We start from the raw sequence: 16262 nt of genomic DNA on the forward strand, positions 1-16262 counted from the left end.
GTTAATAACGTGTTATAAACTATAGTGGTTATTTCACTTGATATTAAAAGAAGGATCCATGAAAACTTTAGGAAATAAATATTTTTGAGAGAGAAAGAGAGAGCACAATTTGAGGAGGGGCAGAGAGAGAAAGGGAGACACAGAAGCAAAGCAGGCTCCAGGCTCTGAGCTGTTAGCACAGAGCCTGATGCGGGGCTCGAACTCACAAACCATGAGATCATGACCTGAGCTGAAGTCAGATGTTTAACTGACTAAGCCACACAGGCACCCCAGAAAATTCCTTTTTTAAGCTCTGTAAAGATGTTTTAAAATTACTGTTCTACAGCTGTTCCTTTCTAAATATGCAAGGGTAGGAAAGGGAAAGATCTATCTAGAGATATAAAAGTTTCTTTTATTTTCAGAGTGTTCTTCAGTATGAACTTAATCATGGCTGTTTCCACAAATGCCAGGTAGTAGGAAGTATCTCCTTTGCTCTATACTGTTGCCCCCATCATTGCACACTTCAGTGTATGGGAAGTCCCATCTGAAGATGGGGCAGTCACTGCCCTTCCTTATTCATCTGCTTCTGCCTCCAGCTCAGGAAGCTCAAGTTCAGAGAAGCTCAGCAGAGTTCGGTTACAAGCAGGGCTCACAGCTCAGAGATAAATCAGGCCCTGAGGAGCTTGTAACTACCCTGTTTAGAAAAACTGAAGAGTCTGATGTATATTTGTTTTCTTCCTTTAGACATTTGTGTTTCCTACACTAAGCAAACGAGTCTCACAGGAATGAATCAGAGAATTGCATCTTTTCTAGGACATAAAACTTTTAATGGGAAATAAGATTATAGATGAATAGTAAGAATGGTTTTTCAAGACCTTTCTAAAATCTGCCAAAACTTGGAAGTATCAGAAGTTGGTTTTGATTCCAAGCAGTGGGTAGAAGGATGACCTGTTGAATGTGCAAGGCACAGAATTTGTTTGCTGGCCGTTTGGAAAATGACTTTGTACTGTCCTGTGGCATTTCTTATTTTATACAGTTAATAACGTGTTATAAACTATAGTGGTTATTTCACTTGATGTTGAAAGAAGGATCCATGTAAACTTTCATCTTGGAAGTTGATTCATTCAAAATAGATTTTGCAGAATTTAGGTGGAAGAGAAAATGTTTAGGACTCTACATCTAGAAATCCTGAAAGTTCAAATATTTAGCAGGTAAAATATTATAGGAAAAAATTTGATAAATTTCTACAAGTGTTTATTATAGTATTAGCTGACCTTGAGGGCACGGGGGAGTCACAGGATCATTATGTCCACTGCTTGCAGGTGGGCTGTTCTGTTCCTCTTATCCACACTTGAGGCCCAGACTTGGTAGAGTTCCCACCTAATATGGAGATCACCCACCACTGTGTTGGTGGTGGTTAGGAGGCGTCTCTCACTTCTGACCTCAGCCTCACACCCTGTTTTCTTTGTCAACCTAGTCAATCTCTGATCATATTTGAGACTTTAAACTTTATAGGGTCTCCAACCATCTGAGGGTTCTTAACTCAGAATTTTTTAAAAGAAGTCAACAAGGCAGAGGAAAAAGGAAATTACCTACTCTTAGCTTCTGCTTCTCTCCTTCCCTATTATAAGTTGTAACTAACCAAGAAGAAAGGGACATGGCTGAAGCAGTTGGCTTGGCACTCCACCAGGGTATTTTGGGTCCTCCAGCTAAGAACCTTAGAGCAGCAGGTGGAGCAAAACTAAAATCCCAACAGCCGCTACAGGAGCTGGATTAGCTGATAGGGTTAGTTGTACAAACTCATCACAGTTCAGTCTGAGGGAACTGTATGGAACCTGTACATTGCTGACCTGAGCTCAGCTCTCACTTTGCAGAGGTCCTTTTAGGCCCAGAAAAGCTTAGTCACTCCACATGACATATACTAGGATCTATTGGTGATAGTCCTGTTTGGCTTTTCCCACAGAAAGGGATAACAAGTGTCTAAGGTCTAACAGATGATCAGTGCTTCTGTTCTTGGAGCATCCAGTCCTGACGGGACGTCTTACTAGGTGTTATATGGCCCCCATTTATTCTTAAAGCCACCTTTGCTTGTACTTAGTACTATATAGCTAGTCTGTAGGAGTCCTGAAGTTGGAACAGAGCCTTGTCTGATTCCTCATCCCGTAATATTTTACTCCAGCACTCTGTCTTTTCCATAAGGTATTAGCCTGAAAAAATATTCTAAATAGATCTAATGTCACACCAAAACATTCAGCCTGAGAACTGGAAGAGCCAGGAGAAGTGTCATTTTGGAAAAAGGATCAAATGTAACTACAAATAAAGATATTTCCTTAACCTCTTATTGTGAAATAATTTGAGACTTACAGAAAAGTTGCAGATAATACACAGAATTCCCATATACCCTTCATGCAGATTCCTCACATGTTAACATTTTACCACATATGCTTTTTTTATTCTGAGTAATAGTTGCAGATATGATGCCTAAATACTTCAGTGTGTATTTCCTTAGCAAACAAAGACATTCTGTTATGTGACCACAGTATGGTGATCAAAATCAAGCAGTTAACACTGATCCAAGTACTTTTATTTAATCTATAAACCATATTCAGATTTGACCAATTGTTGCACTGATATAGCAAAAGAAAAGAAAATGGTTTTTTTGGTCTAGGAAAAATCCTTAGAACTTGTTACATTCAATTGGCATGTCTCAAATCTCCTATAATATGTAACAGTTTTTCAACCTAACCTTGACACTTTTGAAGAGTACGGGCCATTTATTTTGTAGAATTTCCCTTAATTTAGGCTTGTGTGGTGTTTCCTCATGATTAGATTCTGATTTTGCATTTTGGCAGCAGGATTCCCACAGAAGTGATGCTGGTTCTTCTTGGTATATCCTCTCAGGAGGCACATGGCTTTGGGGTGCTTCATTCCTGGGGAGATGAAGTCCATCACTTTGTTCAAGTGGGGTCTGCCAGGTTTCCCCAATGGAATTATGAAGTATCTTGTGGGGAGATATTTTGAAACTGTGTAAATATTTGTTTCTCATTCAAACTTTTAGCCACTAGTTTTAACAGCCATTGATGATTCTTGGTTGAGGTAATTATTACTATGATGGTCGCCCAGTGGTGATTTTCTAATTCCATCATTCCTTCTGTGGTAAGTAATTGCTTTCCGTTCTCTTTTACAAATAAGTTGGGTCTGACATCATGCTAGGACTCATACTTCTTTGTCAAACATGGTAGTGTTACCATAAGTTATCTGGGAGATACTTGTTTTTAAGTTCATGCTTTGCAAAAGTATTCCACACTAAGGAAATGAAAGAATAGTCCAGCTTCACATATAATAGTCTATGCTCTCAGTTGCAATGATAATGTTTTATTTCTTCCTGTATCTACCTGTGCTTACCATTGCTTTTATCTTTCCTCTCAGTCCTGGGTTCTGTTTCCACCATGGAACTTTGCTCAGGCTCCAAATGGCTTTTGCTTGCTTTGGGTTGGTTTGAAGTGCTGTAAAAATGATGAGAAGTAGTAATAATACCAGTGTCTGTAGATTTAGATACATAGCATGTCAGTATCTTGTACTTACCAATTAAATCAGCGTGAAAAAAATTTAATCTTAAGGCAGGGGAAAAGAGGTGACTCAGGAGAGCTTAGTGTAACAGCCATCTTAGGTCTGTCAGTGTCTCCTAGCTGGTCAACCTTTACCTCATAGGCCTTGAGGCCATTTGCTGTCGCAACCTGCACTTTCTGCCACTACCCCCTCCCGTTTTCCTGAATTCCTTCTGTAAGAGAAGACTGATTATCAGTGATGGTGTCCTCTTTTGGATGTTCTCCCTTAAACGAAGGGGGATGAAAAGAAAAAATAGCCCTTTTAAGAAGTTTGGAAAGAAAATGAGTACATGATCTTTAGAATGGTTAAGGACTGACATACATCCAATTTGTTGCTATTTTCCTTTCAGATGAAATTAAAATTATGTTGCAGCAATTTGTTTCTTGATTCAGAAGGTATTAATGGGGTTTTGTTTGGACCTGCAGGTCAACATATTAATAAGCCTCTATTATTGCCCAGACCTTAGGAAACTTGCTGTTACGAGCTCAAATTCTAGAGAAGTGGAAGGTTTCTGTTGTTGTTGTTGTTGTTGTTGTTGATGATGATTATTTATTTATTTATTTATTTATTTATTTATTATTTTAGAGTGTGAATGGGGGAGAGGGGCAGAACGGGAGCAAGCTCCACACTCAGAGTGGAGCACGATGCGGGGTTCAATCTCACCATGGTGAGATCATGACCTGAGCCATAATCAAGAGTCAGACGCTTAACTGACTGAACCTCGCAGGTGCTCCCAAAAGTGGAAGTTTTTATTGATTTTATTTCTTTAAATTTGAAGTTTCTTTTAGTTGCCAATCTTTGTGACTGCTAGCAGATTTCCAGGAATCATAAAGAAATTTCTCAGATGGTAATTTGCATTCATGAGTTCAGGCATCTCTGAATCCTCCCTGACCACTGGATTTTCTTCCTGCAGGAAGACCTCCTGATGCAGTCAAGCAGAGAACATTTATGCACAGGGCTCCCTGAAGACTGTTTGAGGAACAAAGGTATTTATCTCTCTCCACTCTTTTCCTTTTTCCACTTATTACACACACTGTTTTAGTTCACATTTTCTGTTGTGCATTGGGAATGCAAGTCCCTGGCTTGCAAGATGGACTTAAATGTAGAAATTCTTGATATTACCCATGGACATACTTGAAGACACCTAGCAATGTCTTAGGTTTTGGGGGGTTTGTTTGTTTTTAATGTTTGTTTATTTTGAGAGAAACATGCGTGAATGGGGGAGGGTGAAAGAATCCCAAGTAGGTTTGATGAAGTGGGGCTCGATCCCACAAACCATGAGATCATGACTTGAGCCGAGATCATGACTTGATCCGAAATCAAGAGTTGGACACTTAACCAGCTGAGCCACCCAGGTGCCCCTGTTTGTTTGTTTGTTTGTTTAAGTAAACTCTGCCCCCAGTGTGGGACTTGCAACAGAGACAGAGTCACATGCTCTACTGTATGAGCCAGCCAGCCACCCAAAGCGGTGCCTTCATTTTGACAGCAGTTTGCCTCGCACTTTTTTTTATGAGTCCTTATTGGTGGGGGGTTGAACCTTAATTGCTGATGTGAAATCTTTTATTTGATTTTATAAAACTGAACTGCCTCCTCGGAAGGGTTAACATGGATGGGGAGGAATTGACCCTGCCCAGTTCAGCGCTGTGGAGTGCGTTCTGTTCTTCCCCTAGGCAGGGATGGGAGAAAGGGTTCACTCCAGGCCACCTTGAGAATTGTCAAAGCAACTTATTTCCAATATTGTTTTGCTCCTCAAAACAATGAATAGATACAGGCATCTGAGATACCACTTTTAGTTTGATTGATTGATTAGATTGATTAGATTGACTAATTGAGGAGGAAGCCGAGACACAGAGTACTGAGCCAAAATTCTTCTCCCCAGTCCAGCTGGAAGTAATCTTGGGTAACTTTAGAGAGGACTATGTGTATATATTATGCAATTAAGGTTAAAAATGTAATCAAAACCACCAAAAAAAAAGAGAGAATACATTAAGTATGTTTGATTATATGAACATGTTGTTACTGTGATAAAACATCAGATTTGACTACTCTGCTTCTTGGCAGCCCAGACAGAAAAGGAAGCACAAATCGTCCTTATGAGAAAGGGCACTTGTCCCAGTTTATTACCCTGCTTCCTGCTGCTGGAGATTTCCTTTGTGGCTTAAAGGCTTGGCTGTCCAATATAGGTTAAAATTCTGAAGATGAGAAATGTTCTTTTTACATGTCTCCCCCACTTCCTAGGGCTTTATTTGGGACCGTTTTTAGCACTACGACCCCCAAATATCTTTTCAATGGGGCTTCAGTATTGCTATATTGAGTCTTCAGTATATTGGTATATTTTCACCCACATCTTAGCACAAAATTTAGTGTCTGTTGAACTACACTTTCATTTAACAACTGAACTGGCCTTTAAACAGGAGAATCAGGGGGCACCTGGCTGGCTCAGTTGGTAGAGCATGCAACTCTTGATCTCGGGGTTGTGAGTTCACGTCCCATGTTGGGCACATAGATTACTTAATTAAAAAAAAAAAGAAACTGGAGTGCCTGGGTGGCTCAGTCGGTTAAGTGTCTGACTTTGGCTCAGGTCATTACCTCATAGTTTGTGGGTTTGGGCCCCATGTTGGGCTCTGTGCTGACAGCTCGGAGCCTAGAGCCTGCAGCCTGCTTTGGATTCTGGGTCTCCCTCTCTCTCTGCATTTCCCTCACATACACTTTGTCTCTTTTTCCCTCAAAAATGAATAAATGCTTAAAAAAAGGTGGAGAGGAGACAGAAGAATCAGTTATTTTCTGAGGAATACTTTTCTGAGGAAATCTGCCTTCCCAGACTTACCTGGTTTCTGTCCACCTAAAAGTCTGGTCCACAATGGACGTGGGTAAGATGAGCTCATCTGAAAAGTATCCTCAGATAAACTACTTTGTGGCACTTTTCTTCCTGTCCTGATAACTATTCTTCTTTAATGACTTAAATTGGGAAAATGAATTGTTTTTCCCCCCAAAGTCATGTGCAGTATTCTCAGTTTGATATGGAGGAACTTGAAAACAGCACCTCTACTAGAGTTTTCAGCAGCAGTGACCCAGTGCCTGACTATGATACATTCTTCCATTCAGTCCCCAAAGAGCCTTCCAAGGTGTCCCTTTGTTACACATGAGGAAACAAGGTCTGCTGTGCAGGGACCTAGCCAGTCATAGCAAGGCAGAAAGGAAGGTTCTATGAAGGTAGGCTTCTGAAACAATTGAACACACAGGCTGCCACTGTGGATTTCAGTCAAACAGACGCACGTACTTTGCTGTAGGTGGCCAGCATCTCAGCTCACTTTGCCAGAGTTAAGGTCAAGCATCTGTCAACCTGTCATTGACTACAGACTTGAGAAATAAATGATGTTTCTTGGAAACTTGGTTGTACATTCCCTCTGGGGACCCCAGGTGCCAGAATTTTCACTTTGTCCACACATATCCTGGTCCTGCACATATTAGATATAAGTTTACCTGATGAAAACTGGTATATCCTTGATACCTTTATTTTAAGTGCCTGCTCTGTGGTACACTGTAAATTGTTTACGTAGTTTTATTTATATTTGGTTTTGCTTCCTCTGAGTGGGGGGGCACCTCAAAGGTCAGCACTATGCAGTAATTTATAAATTTGCTGACGTATGAATTTGGGTCCCCTGCACTGAGGTGTTCAGCAGGTGAACCTAAGGCTACCACATTCTCCCTATGCTGTGTTGTTTTTTCTTCTCTAAATAAATGTCCCATTCACGATACTTCCAAGTTAGCATGGTATTCAGAATTTTGAGGTTCTTTACAGTCATGTCTGCTGTGGCTCAATTAGGTGAAATTAGAACAAATTTAACCCTTTAAAAGAACATTTGTGTTAACCAAAAGTCATCTTTAATTGGTAGGGTGCTATTTCACAGATTGTTGCTCCTTTCTTCCTTCCATCGTTCCTTCCTTTCTTTTTTTTTAAGTTTTACTTATTTAATTAAGTAATCTCTATACCCAGCATGGGGCTTGAACTCACAGCCCTGAGATCTAGAGTCTCGTGCTCTTCTGATGGAGCCAGCCGGGCACCCCAATTGTTCCCTATTATTTGATTGCTGTAGGGCAGACTTGTGGGAAGAGGGCATGGGGGAGCAGTGATGGGTGTTGGTAGTTGAGGGGCCATTTCACAAAGGGAGAGTGTCCTCCTGTCAGACACTGACTGGTGCCTCTCCTTTCCACTGTTCCGAGTTTTAGTATGACTGTTTCCTCGTAATTCTGTGTAATATTTTATAGAACTGACATTATGAGGGGTTTTTTGTTGTGTTTTCTTTCTAAGAGTTCCTTGGAAGTGGGTTGATATGGGACTTACTTCCCACAGTAGCAATCTCTGTGAAAGCTTATTTGGAAATTCTTTGAAATCAGGAGGGTCACAAGAAATTGGAAGATAATTTGAGGGAATAGATACATTTTTTAATGTTTTTCTTTATTTTGAGAGAGAGAGAGAGAGGGAGAGCAAGCAGGGGATGGGCAGAGAGAAAGGGAGAGAGAGAATCCCAAGATTCAGTGCAGGGGACCCAAATTCATTCCCAAGAGAATTCTCTCTCTCCCTCTCTCTCTGCCCCTCCCCTGCTGGAGTGCACACTCGCTTCTCTCTCTCTCTCTCTCCCCCTTTTCTCTCTCAAAGTAAATAAATAAAGTTTAAAAGGAAAAAAAGAGGGGTGCCTGGGTGGCTCCGTTGGTTAAGTGTCCAACTTCAGCTCAGGTCATGATCTCACTGCTTGTGAGTTCGAGCCCTGCATCAGGCTCTGTGCTGACAGCTCAGAGTCTGGAGTCTGCTTCAGATTCTGTCTCCGTATCTCTGCCCCTCCCCTGCTTGTGCTTGCTCCTCTCTCTCTCAAATATAAAATAAAACATTAAAACAATTTTTTTAAGAAAAAAGAAACTACCAATCTGTTTTCCAGAGTGGTTATACCATTTGGGATTCCTACCAGCAATATATGAGTTCCAGATAAGCAGTTGGATCCTTTTTCAACTCCTTTATTAATTCATTTGTAATTTAGAAATCACATGTTCAGTGGTCAGAAGAAGCTAAGGAAGTGACAAAAGTTTGTAGGGTTGTCTTCCACTGTCCTCCTACCTACCACTGTGAGCCTCCCCACAGGAGAGCTTAATTTTATAAGATATGACAATATTGCTAACCCTTGGCACATCTTTCTGAGGACAAGATGTAGGATATGCCAAAATGAATGTCATATTTAGTGCCCCAGTCTCACCACTTGATTTTTTGATCCAGGAAAAAGGCTTTGACAGAAATGCTGTTAAATCCTTGTCAACCTCCAGCATGTCTGTCCCTAATTATGGTTATATGGAGATAACACCAAAAAAACTCTAAGTTTTTTTATGTTACTTGTATTACGATCAGGGAGTAAGTGCTCTTTTAAAAAACAGTTGTATTGAGGTATAATTTTTACGTACTATAAAGTTCTTTTGTTTGAAATAGACAGTTCAGTGGTTTTCTTAAATATAGAGCACAGCCATCACCACAGTTCTTCATTATTCGCTAAAGAAACATGTTGTACCCCTTAACATTCATTCTTCGTTCCCCATTCTTCCTTACCCCCAATCTCTTCCAGCTACTAATTTGCTCTTGTCTCTATAGATTTGCCTGTTCTGGATATTTTATATAAATGAGACCTTACAATGTGCAGTCTTTTGTGACTTCTTTCACTTGGCATAAAGATTTTTTTTTTTTTAATTTTTTTAACATTTATTTATTTTTGAGAGACAGAGACAGAGCACAAGCAGGGGAGGGGCAGAGAGAAAGGGATGCAGAATCAGAAGCAGGCTCCGGGCTCTGAGCCGTAGCACAGACCCTGATGCGAGGCTCAAACCCATGAACCCAGATTACGACCTGAGCCAAAGTCAGATGCTCAACCAACCAAGCCATCCAGCCACCCCTTGGCATAAAGATTTTTAAGGTTCATCCATGATCTAGCATTTTAAAGTACTTCATTAATTTTTATGGCTGAATAATATTTAATCATATCCATTTATTTGGTGGATATTTGGTTTGTTTCCACTCTTTGGCTATTACGAATAATGCTGTTGTCAGCATTTATGTACAGGTTTTGTGTGAATATAAGGTGTCAGTTCTCTTGAGTAGATACCTAGGAGTAGAATTGGTGGGTTATTGGAAACTCTGTTCAGCATTTTGAAGAATTGCCAAACTATTTTCCAAAATGGTTGCACTGTTTTCCAATCCCACCAGCAACACATGAAGGTTCTAGTTTTTCTGCATCCTGTCCAACACTTGTTATTTTCTGATTTGTTTTAAATTATATCCATTTCAATGCATGTGGAGTGGTATTGTGGTTTTAATTTTTATTTCTCTGATGACTAATGATGTTGAGCATTTTTCGATGTGCTTATTGACCATTTGTATATTTTTGGGAAAATGTCTAAAGCCTTTGCTTTTTTTTTTAACTTTTCAAAAATTAATAATTTATTTTTGGAGGAATTTTGGATTTACAGAGAATCTGAGCAGATAATATAGAGTTTCCATTAACCACACCCCCACCCCCAATATGCACAATTTCCTCTATTGTTAATGTATTAGTAAATACATTTGTTATTGTACAATGTTGATACATTATTATTAACTGAAGTTTAATCAAATGTCCTTAGCTTTTACCTAATATCCTTTTCCTGTTCTAGAATCCCATCCAGGGTACCATATTGCATTCAGTCCTCAGGTCTCCTTTGGCTCTTCTTGACTGTGACAGTTTCTCACACTTTCCTTGTTTTGGGAAGACCTTAAGAGTTTTGAAGGTTACTGGTCAGGTATATTGTAGAATGGCTCACCATTGGGATTATCTTATGTTTTTATCATAAGAGTGGAGTTACAGGTTTGGGGGAGGAAAATTACACAGGTAAAGTGCCATTTTCATCACATCATATAAAGGGCACATACTATAAACATGAAGTAGTGTTTGTGTTGTTCTCCACTGTCAGGTTACTTCCCTCACCCCATTTCCATACTGTTCTGTTTGTAAGGAAGTCATTCTGTACAGCCTGTACCTAAGGAATGGGGAGTTATACTCCCTCTGCCCATTTTTATTATTGAGTTATGAGAATTCTTTATATATTCTAAATATAGATCCTTTATCAGATAGATGATTTACAGATATTTTCCCCCACCAGTGGGTTGCCTGCCTTTTCACTTCTTGGTTTTCCTTTGAAGCACAAAAGATTTTAGTTTTGATGAAGTTCAATTTATCAGTCTTCTTTTTATCACTTGTGTTTCAGCATCTTAGCTAAGAACTCTTTACCAATATCATTAAGAAATACTCTTGTGTTTACTTCTAAGAGTTTTATAGTTTCAGCTCTTACATTTACATCTCTGATCTACATTGAGTTAATTTTTGTGTATGATATAAGACAGGATCCAAATTTATTCATTTGCATGTGGGTATCCAGTTACCCCAGCACCATTCACCATTTGTTGAAAAGCTGCTTTGTCAAAAATCTGTTGACTAACTATATGTGTTAGAGTTTATTTCTGGGCATTCAGTTCTAATTCTCTTGCTCTTTATGTCTGTCCTGTGCCAGGGCTGGACTGTTTCCATTACTGCAACTTTGTTTTTGAAATCAGGAAGCATGAGGGACTCCTGGGTGGCTCAGTTGGTTAAGCGACCAACTGCAGCTCAGGTCATGATCTCGCAGTTTGTGAGTACGAGCCCCGCTTTGGGCTCTGTGCTGACAGCTCAGAGCCTGGAGCCTGCTTCAGATTCTGTGTCTCCCTCTCTCTCTACCCCTCCCCTGCTCATGCTCTGTGTCTCTCCATCTCTCAATAATAAATAAACGTTAAAAAAATTTAGAAAAAAAAAAGGAAGCATGAGTCTCCCATCTTTGTTCTTTTTCTTTTTTTTTTTTTTTTAAATGTTTTTATTTATTTTTGAGACAGAGAGAGACAGAGCATGAGCAGGGGAGGGGCAGAGAGAGGGGGAGATACAGAATCTGAAGCAGGCTCCAGGCTCTGAGCTGTCAGCACAGAGCCTGATGCGGGGCTCAAACTCACAGAGTATGAGATCATGACCTGAGCTGAAGTCGGAGGCTCAACCGACTGAGCCACCCAGGCGCCCCTCATCTTTGTTCTTTTTCAAGATCATTTTGGCTATTATGTGTCCCTTGGCATTTAAAAAAAAAAATTTTTTTTTTTAATGTTTATTTTTGAGAGAGACAGAGAGACAGAGTGAGAACAGGGGAGGGGCAGAGAGAGAGAGGGAGACACAATCTGAAGCAGGCTCCAGGCTCCGAGCTGTCAACACAGAGCCCGACATGGTGCTGGAACTCACAAACCGCAAGATAATGACTTGAGCCGAAGTCGGAGGCTTAACTGATTGAGCCATCCAAGTGCCCTTCCCTTGCATTTTTATTTGAGTTTCAGGATTAGTATGTCAAATTCTGCAAACATAAACACTTTTTCAATGGTTATAAAACTACAAATCTAAGGACCTTCAGCTGAGGTAATGAAATGCCTGTGATTCTAAAATGGGCGCATACCTCCCAGAATACATGTTTCACCCTCCAATATACATATGTACTTTTTTTTTTTTATGAGGCATATTTTCTTTATCCATTCATTCATCAGTGGATATTTAGGGTTGTTTCCATGTCTCACTCTGTAAATAATGCTGCAGTAAACATGGGGGTACACATATCTTTTTAGAATAGTGATTTCAGGGGCGCCTGGGTGGCGCAGTCGGTTAAGCGTCCGACTTCAGCCAGGTCACGATCTTGCGGTCCGTGAGTTCGAGCCCCGCGTCAGGCTCTGGGCTGATGGCTCAGAGCCTGGAGCCTGTTTGCGATTCTGTGTCTCCCTCTCTCTCTGCCCCTCCCCCGTTCATGCTCTGTCTCTCTCTGTCCCCCAAAAAATAAATAAACGTTGAAAAAAAATTAAAAAAAAAAAAAGAATAGTGATTTCATTTCTTTTCAATATATACCCAGAAGTGAAGTTTCTGGATGGGAGTATACCTAATACTTTCAACAACTTTCCTAACTTCATTCAGACAACATCTATCATTTACCTGATATGTGCCGAGGTCAGTGTTGGGTACTAGGTCCTCAGTGATTATTAAGCTCCTGCTTCTTTGGGAGCCTGGGTGGCTCAGTCAGTTAAGCATCTGACACTGGATTTTAGCTCAGGTCATGATCTCATGGTTTGTGAGATCAAGCCCCACGTCAGGCTCTGCACTGACAACGTGGAACCTGCTTGGGATTCTCTCTCCCTTTCTCTCTGCCCCTCTCCTGCATTCTCTCTCTCTCTGTCAATAAATAAACGTGTAAAATAAAATGAAATGAAATTCTTTGAGATTTCAAAGTCAATGTGGTTAATTAAAAAGTAAAAGAGGGTACCTGAGTGGCTCAGTCGGTTAAGTGTCCAACTTCAGCTCAGGTCATGATCGTGCAGTTCATGAGTTCGAGATCTGCATCAGGTTCTGTGGTGACAGCACAGAGCCTGCTTGGGATTCTCTTTCTCCCTTTATCTCTGCCCCTGTCCCACTGTCTGTCTCTCCCTCTCTCCCCCTCTCCCCCTCCCCCTCTCTCCCCCTCTCCCTCTCTCCCTCTCTCCCCCTCTCCCTCTCTCCCTCCCTCCCTTTCTCCCTCTCTCCCTCTCTCAAAATAAATAAACTTAAAAAAAAAGTCTCTACATGAAAAAAAAAAACACAAGTAAAAGAGGGGTACCTGGGTGGCTCAGTTGGTTGAGCATCCGACTTCAGCTCAGGTCATGACCTCACAGTTTGTGAGTTCAAGTCCCACATCCTCTGCCTGGGACTGTCTACTCTCTCTGCCTGCTCCCCCAGTCAGTCAATCAGTCAAGTAAAGGAGTAAGCAGAGTATCATTTTGTTTTCAAGCAGTACACAACCCCTGTTCCCCAACCAGCCTTCAGCATTATACCACCTGGGGAATGAGTGTTCCCCTACCTCCTCCCTAAGATTCTCAACTAAGTTGAGAACAGGTATTCTTCCAGCAGGTAAGGGCTCTGAGGGAGAATCTTGCCTTAAGGGCTTTGCACAGTGAACAGTTTGGAGAGGGGAAGAGTTTTACAGTTTTCCTGAGAAGTTATAATGAAGGATTCAACTGAGATGGTGCTGGAACAGAGTAGAAAAGCCCAGAATTCACACAAATGGTTTAATGAATGCCATAGTGTCTGGAGAAGAGATACACTAAACCATTTGGGGTAAATGCAGTTAGGAATTTATAAATAGGATAGAATTGTCTGCTATGATGTAGAAAGTAGGCTGGTTTCAAAAAGATAAATACCATATAGGGCATTAGGATTTTGAGGCTACCTTATGTTTTTGAATCTGTACAAACTTGTGGAATCCAATATGCATTTATCCATCAAGTATTTGCTGACTCCAAACATTTTTAAACATTGTGTCCTATCCTAGCATAGTTATTAAGTTTATCATTTTAACTATTCTCAGGTCCAGTAAGATAAGAAAGAAAGCAGAGCAAAGGAAAAGCAGTTTTTCTTTAAATGGCAGGCACTGTACCAGGTGGTGGTTTACATGTGTTATTTAATTTAATCCTCAAAGTAGCACTGAGGTAAGTGTACTTCTCCTCTTTTTCAAAGGAGGAAACAGACTTAGTGAGGTAAGTAAGATCACAGAGCCCACCTGCCTTCAGAGTTGCTGTTCTTTCTCTCAGAATTGCTGCTGTCAGTATCAGTTGAGAAATGGATAAGGAAGTTCTAGGAAGACACTAGTGATAGCATTTGTTGGCTTGACCTAACTGTATTCATTTATTAATTCCACAGATTTATTGAGTGCTATTATATACCAGGTATTATGCTGGGCAATAAGGAAAGGGAGAGACCAAGATAAACATGACCCTTAACCCTCATGGAGTTTATATTCTAGTGAGAATTAGTTCTTTAGGTTGAAGGTTGATTTGCATTTAGCTTTATCTGTTTACTGCAGGTATTTTGTTAACATGTGTGTATGCATGCAAATATGTACATAATTTACATGTATATGTATAACTTTGTGCTAGTTTTCTAAAAAGAGCAAGGAAGAAAATTTTTTTTGTAGTTTAACAAGTTCAGGGAACTTCATACTGCATCTTATACCTAGGATTTCAGAGAAATTCTGAACAATAAAACTTCTTTATGAATTGCATTTACATTCTTAGAAAGTTTTTTGTTTGCTTTTTAATGTTTCATAGTAGAAAGTTTTTAATTTATTGAGAAGTGGAGAGTATACTAAACCCACATGTATCTGTCACTCAGCTTCAATAATTACCAGCTCATGACCAGCCTTGTAGGGAAGCAGTTACTGTAAGTAATTTGGTTCAAAACTAATGTTCAACTTATATATTAATGTCTTTAACATAGGTTTTGTGTGTAACTGTTCTTTTTCAAAGAGGTAATTTATTTATGATTAGTTTAGTATTATTCAGGTAATAAGATGGTCATTGAATAATATAAGCTATTATTGTGGGTCTTCTTTATTAATGTTTTAGAATGGAAGCTTTTTAAGACTCTGGATTACGTATAAGTCTCCGTATTGTAGTTAATTATCTAGGTACATAAGTACGTTTAAATAACTAATACCGAGAGAAGGGTGTTAGTTCAAAATTATCTATTTTCTGCCAAGTACACTTTTGGCCCTCTGTCATATTTTGCATAAAAGAACAAAACCAATGGTACAGTGTACTAACTTTGTAATTTGCTTTTTGAGTTGGATCTTTTTTGTCACTGTTGGTTGCATGATTAAATTCATGAAAGTATAGGACACAGTTTTGTGTTTTTTATGATTGCATACTTATTTGGATTTATTTCTCTTGGGCAGAAGGAAATGTACAAATTACAACTGGAACTCTGCTTATATCTACTGAAGAAGTACAAGGTATGAAGGTCAATGGGACTAAGACGGATTATAATGAAGGACACAAGAATGGCAATGTGAGTAAAGGTCTCTCAGCTGGGTGCAGCGAATACCCAGAAGTAGACAAAACCATGACCAGTGGTGAGGTTTCAGAAACCAGCACATTAGTTTCCCTAGAGCCTTTAACCTTTGTGGACCCTGGATTAACAGAAGCATCTTCTAAAGAAAAAGAATGTGAAGAATTAAAAACTTGTCCTTCTTGGTTGTCATTATTACCAGGGAACAGTGCCATTTCCAAAGTGGACAGTGAGAAGGAAGAGTTGTCTGAGTTAAACCTTGTCTGTGAAGCAGATGACAATCACCAACAGATTCTCGGCCACCATAATGAAAACCACAGTTTTGCCCATGGCAGTCCCAGGGCCACAAGAAATGTAGTTTGTGTAGAACCCTTAGAAGAAAATTCTGACATTTCATATTTCTCATCAAGTTTGTCTGGCCCAGAATCCAGAACAACATCCTTAGAAACATGTGGTTTTGATGGCTTGCTGAAGGGATCTGCTAAGAAGACAGACAATTCCTGTTTTGATGGGGGTGATCAAAGCAAGAACTTGGCTACTAGAAGAGAAAATGAACAGTTTTTGAACCTTAGGAGTGAAAGAGGGGAACTCTTTCTTGTTAATGCCAGGCAACCAGAAGAGGATGCTAATGGTCATTGTCCTGGTGAAAAAGAGACTGTTACCTCCCCAAAAGTGAATATTCATGGTAACTGTTGCATTCAAGACAGTATCCATACAGACAGCCCTGTT

The 16262-nt window shown here is 39.9% G+C and overlaps 1 protein-coding gene across 10 annotated transcripts in view; it reads left to right on the plus strand.

Moving 5' to 3' along the window:
- Positions 1–16262, plus strand: part of PRR14L (proline rich 14 like) — a 58444-nt gene that overhangs the window by 16243 nt on the left and 25939 nt on the right. For 9 of the 10 annotated variants that reach the window (XR_006707850.1, XM_045459439.1, XM_045459436.1 and 6 more), the window contains 2 exons: positions 4502–4574; positions 15421–16262. The exon at positions 15421–16262 is cut by the window's right edge and continues 4352 nt beyond it. Coding sequence is in view for 9 of the 10 variants with exons in the window: in XM_045459439.1 (XP_045315395.1) it covers positions 4502–4574; positions 15421–16262 (915 nt within the window). In the remaining variant the exon portion in view is untranslated. Of the gene's footprint in view, positions 1–4501; positions 4575–6341; positions 6459–15420 lie in introns of those variants that run through there. The other variant, XM_045459443.1, reaches the window with a different exon arrangement.

Source organism: Leopardus geoffroyi, chromosome D3 (assembly GCF_018350155.1).
Source record: "Leopardus geoffroyi isolate Oge1 chromosome D3, O.geoffroyi_Oge1_pat1.0, whole genome shotgun sequence".
NCBI lineage: Eukaryota > Metazoa > Chordata > Mammalia > Carnivora > Felidae > Leopardus > Leopardus geoffroyi.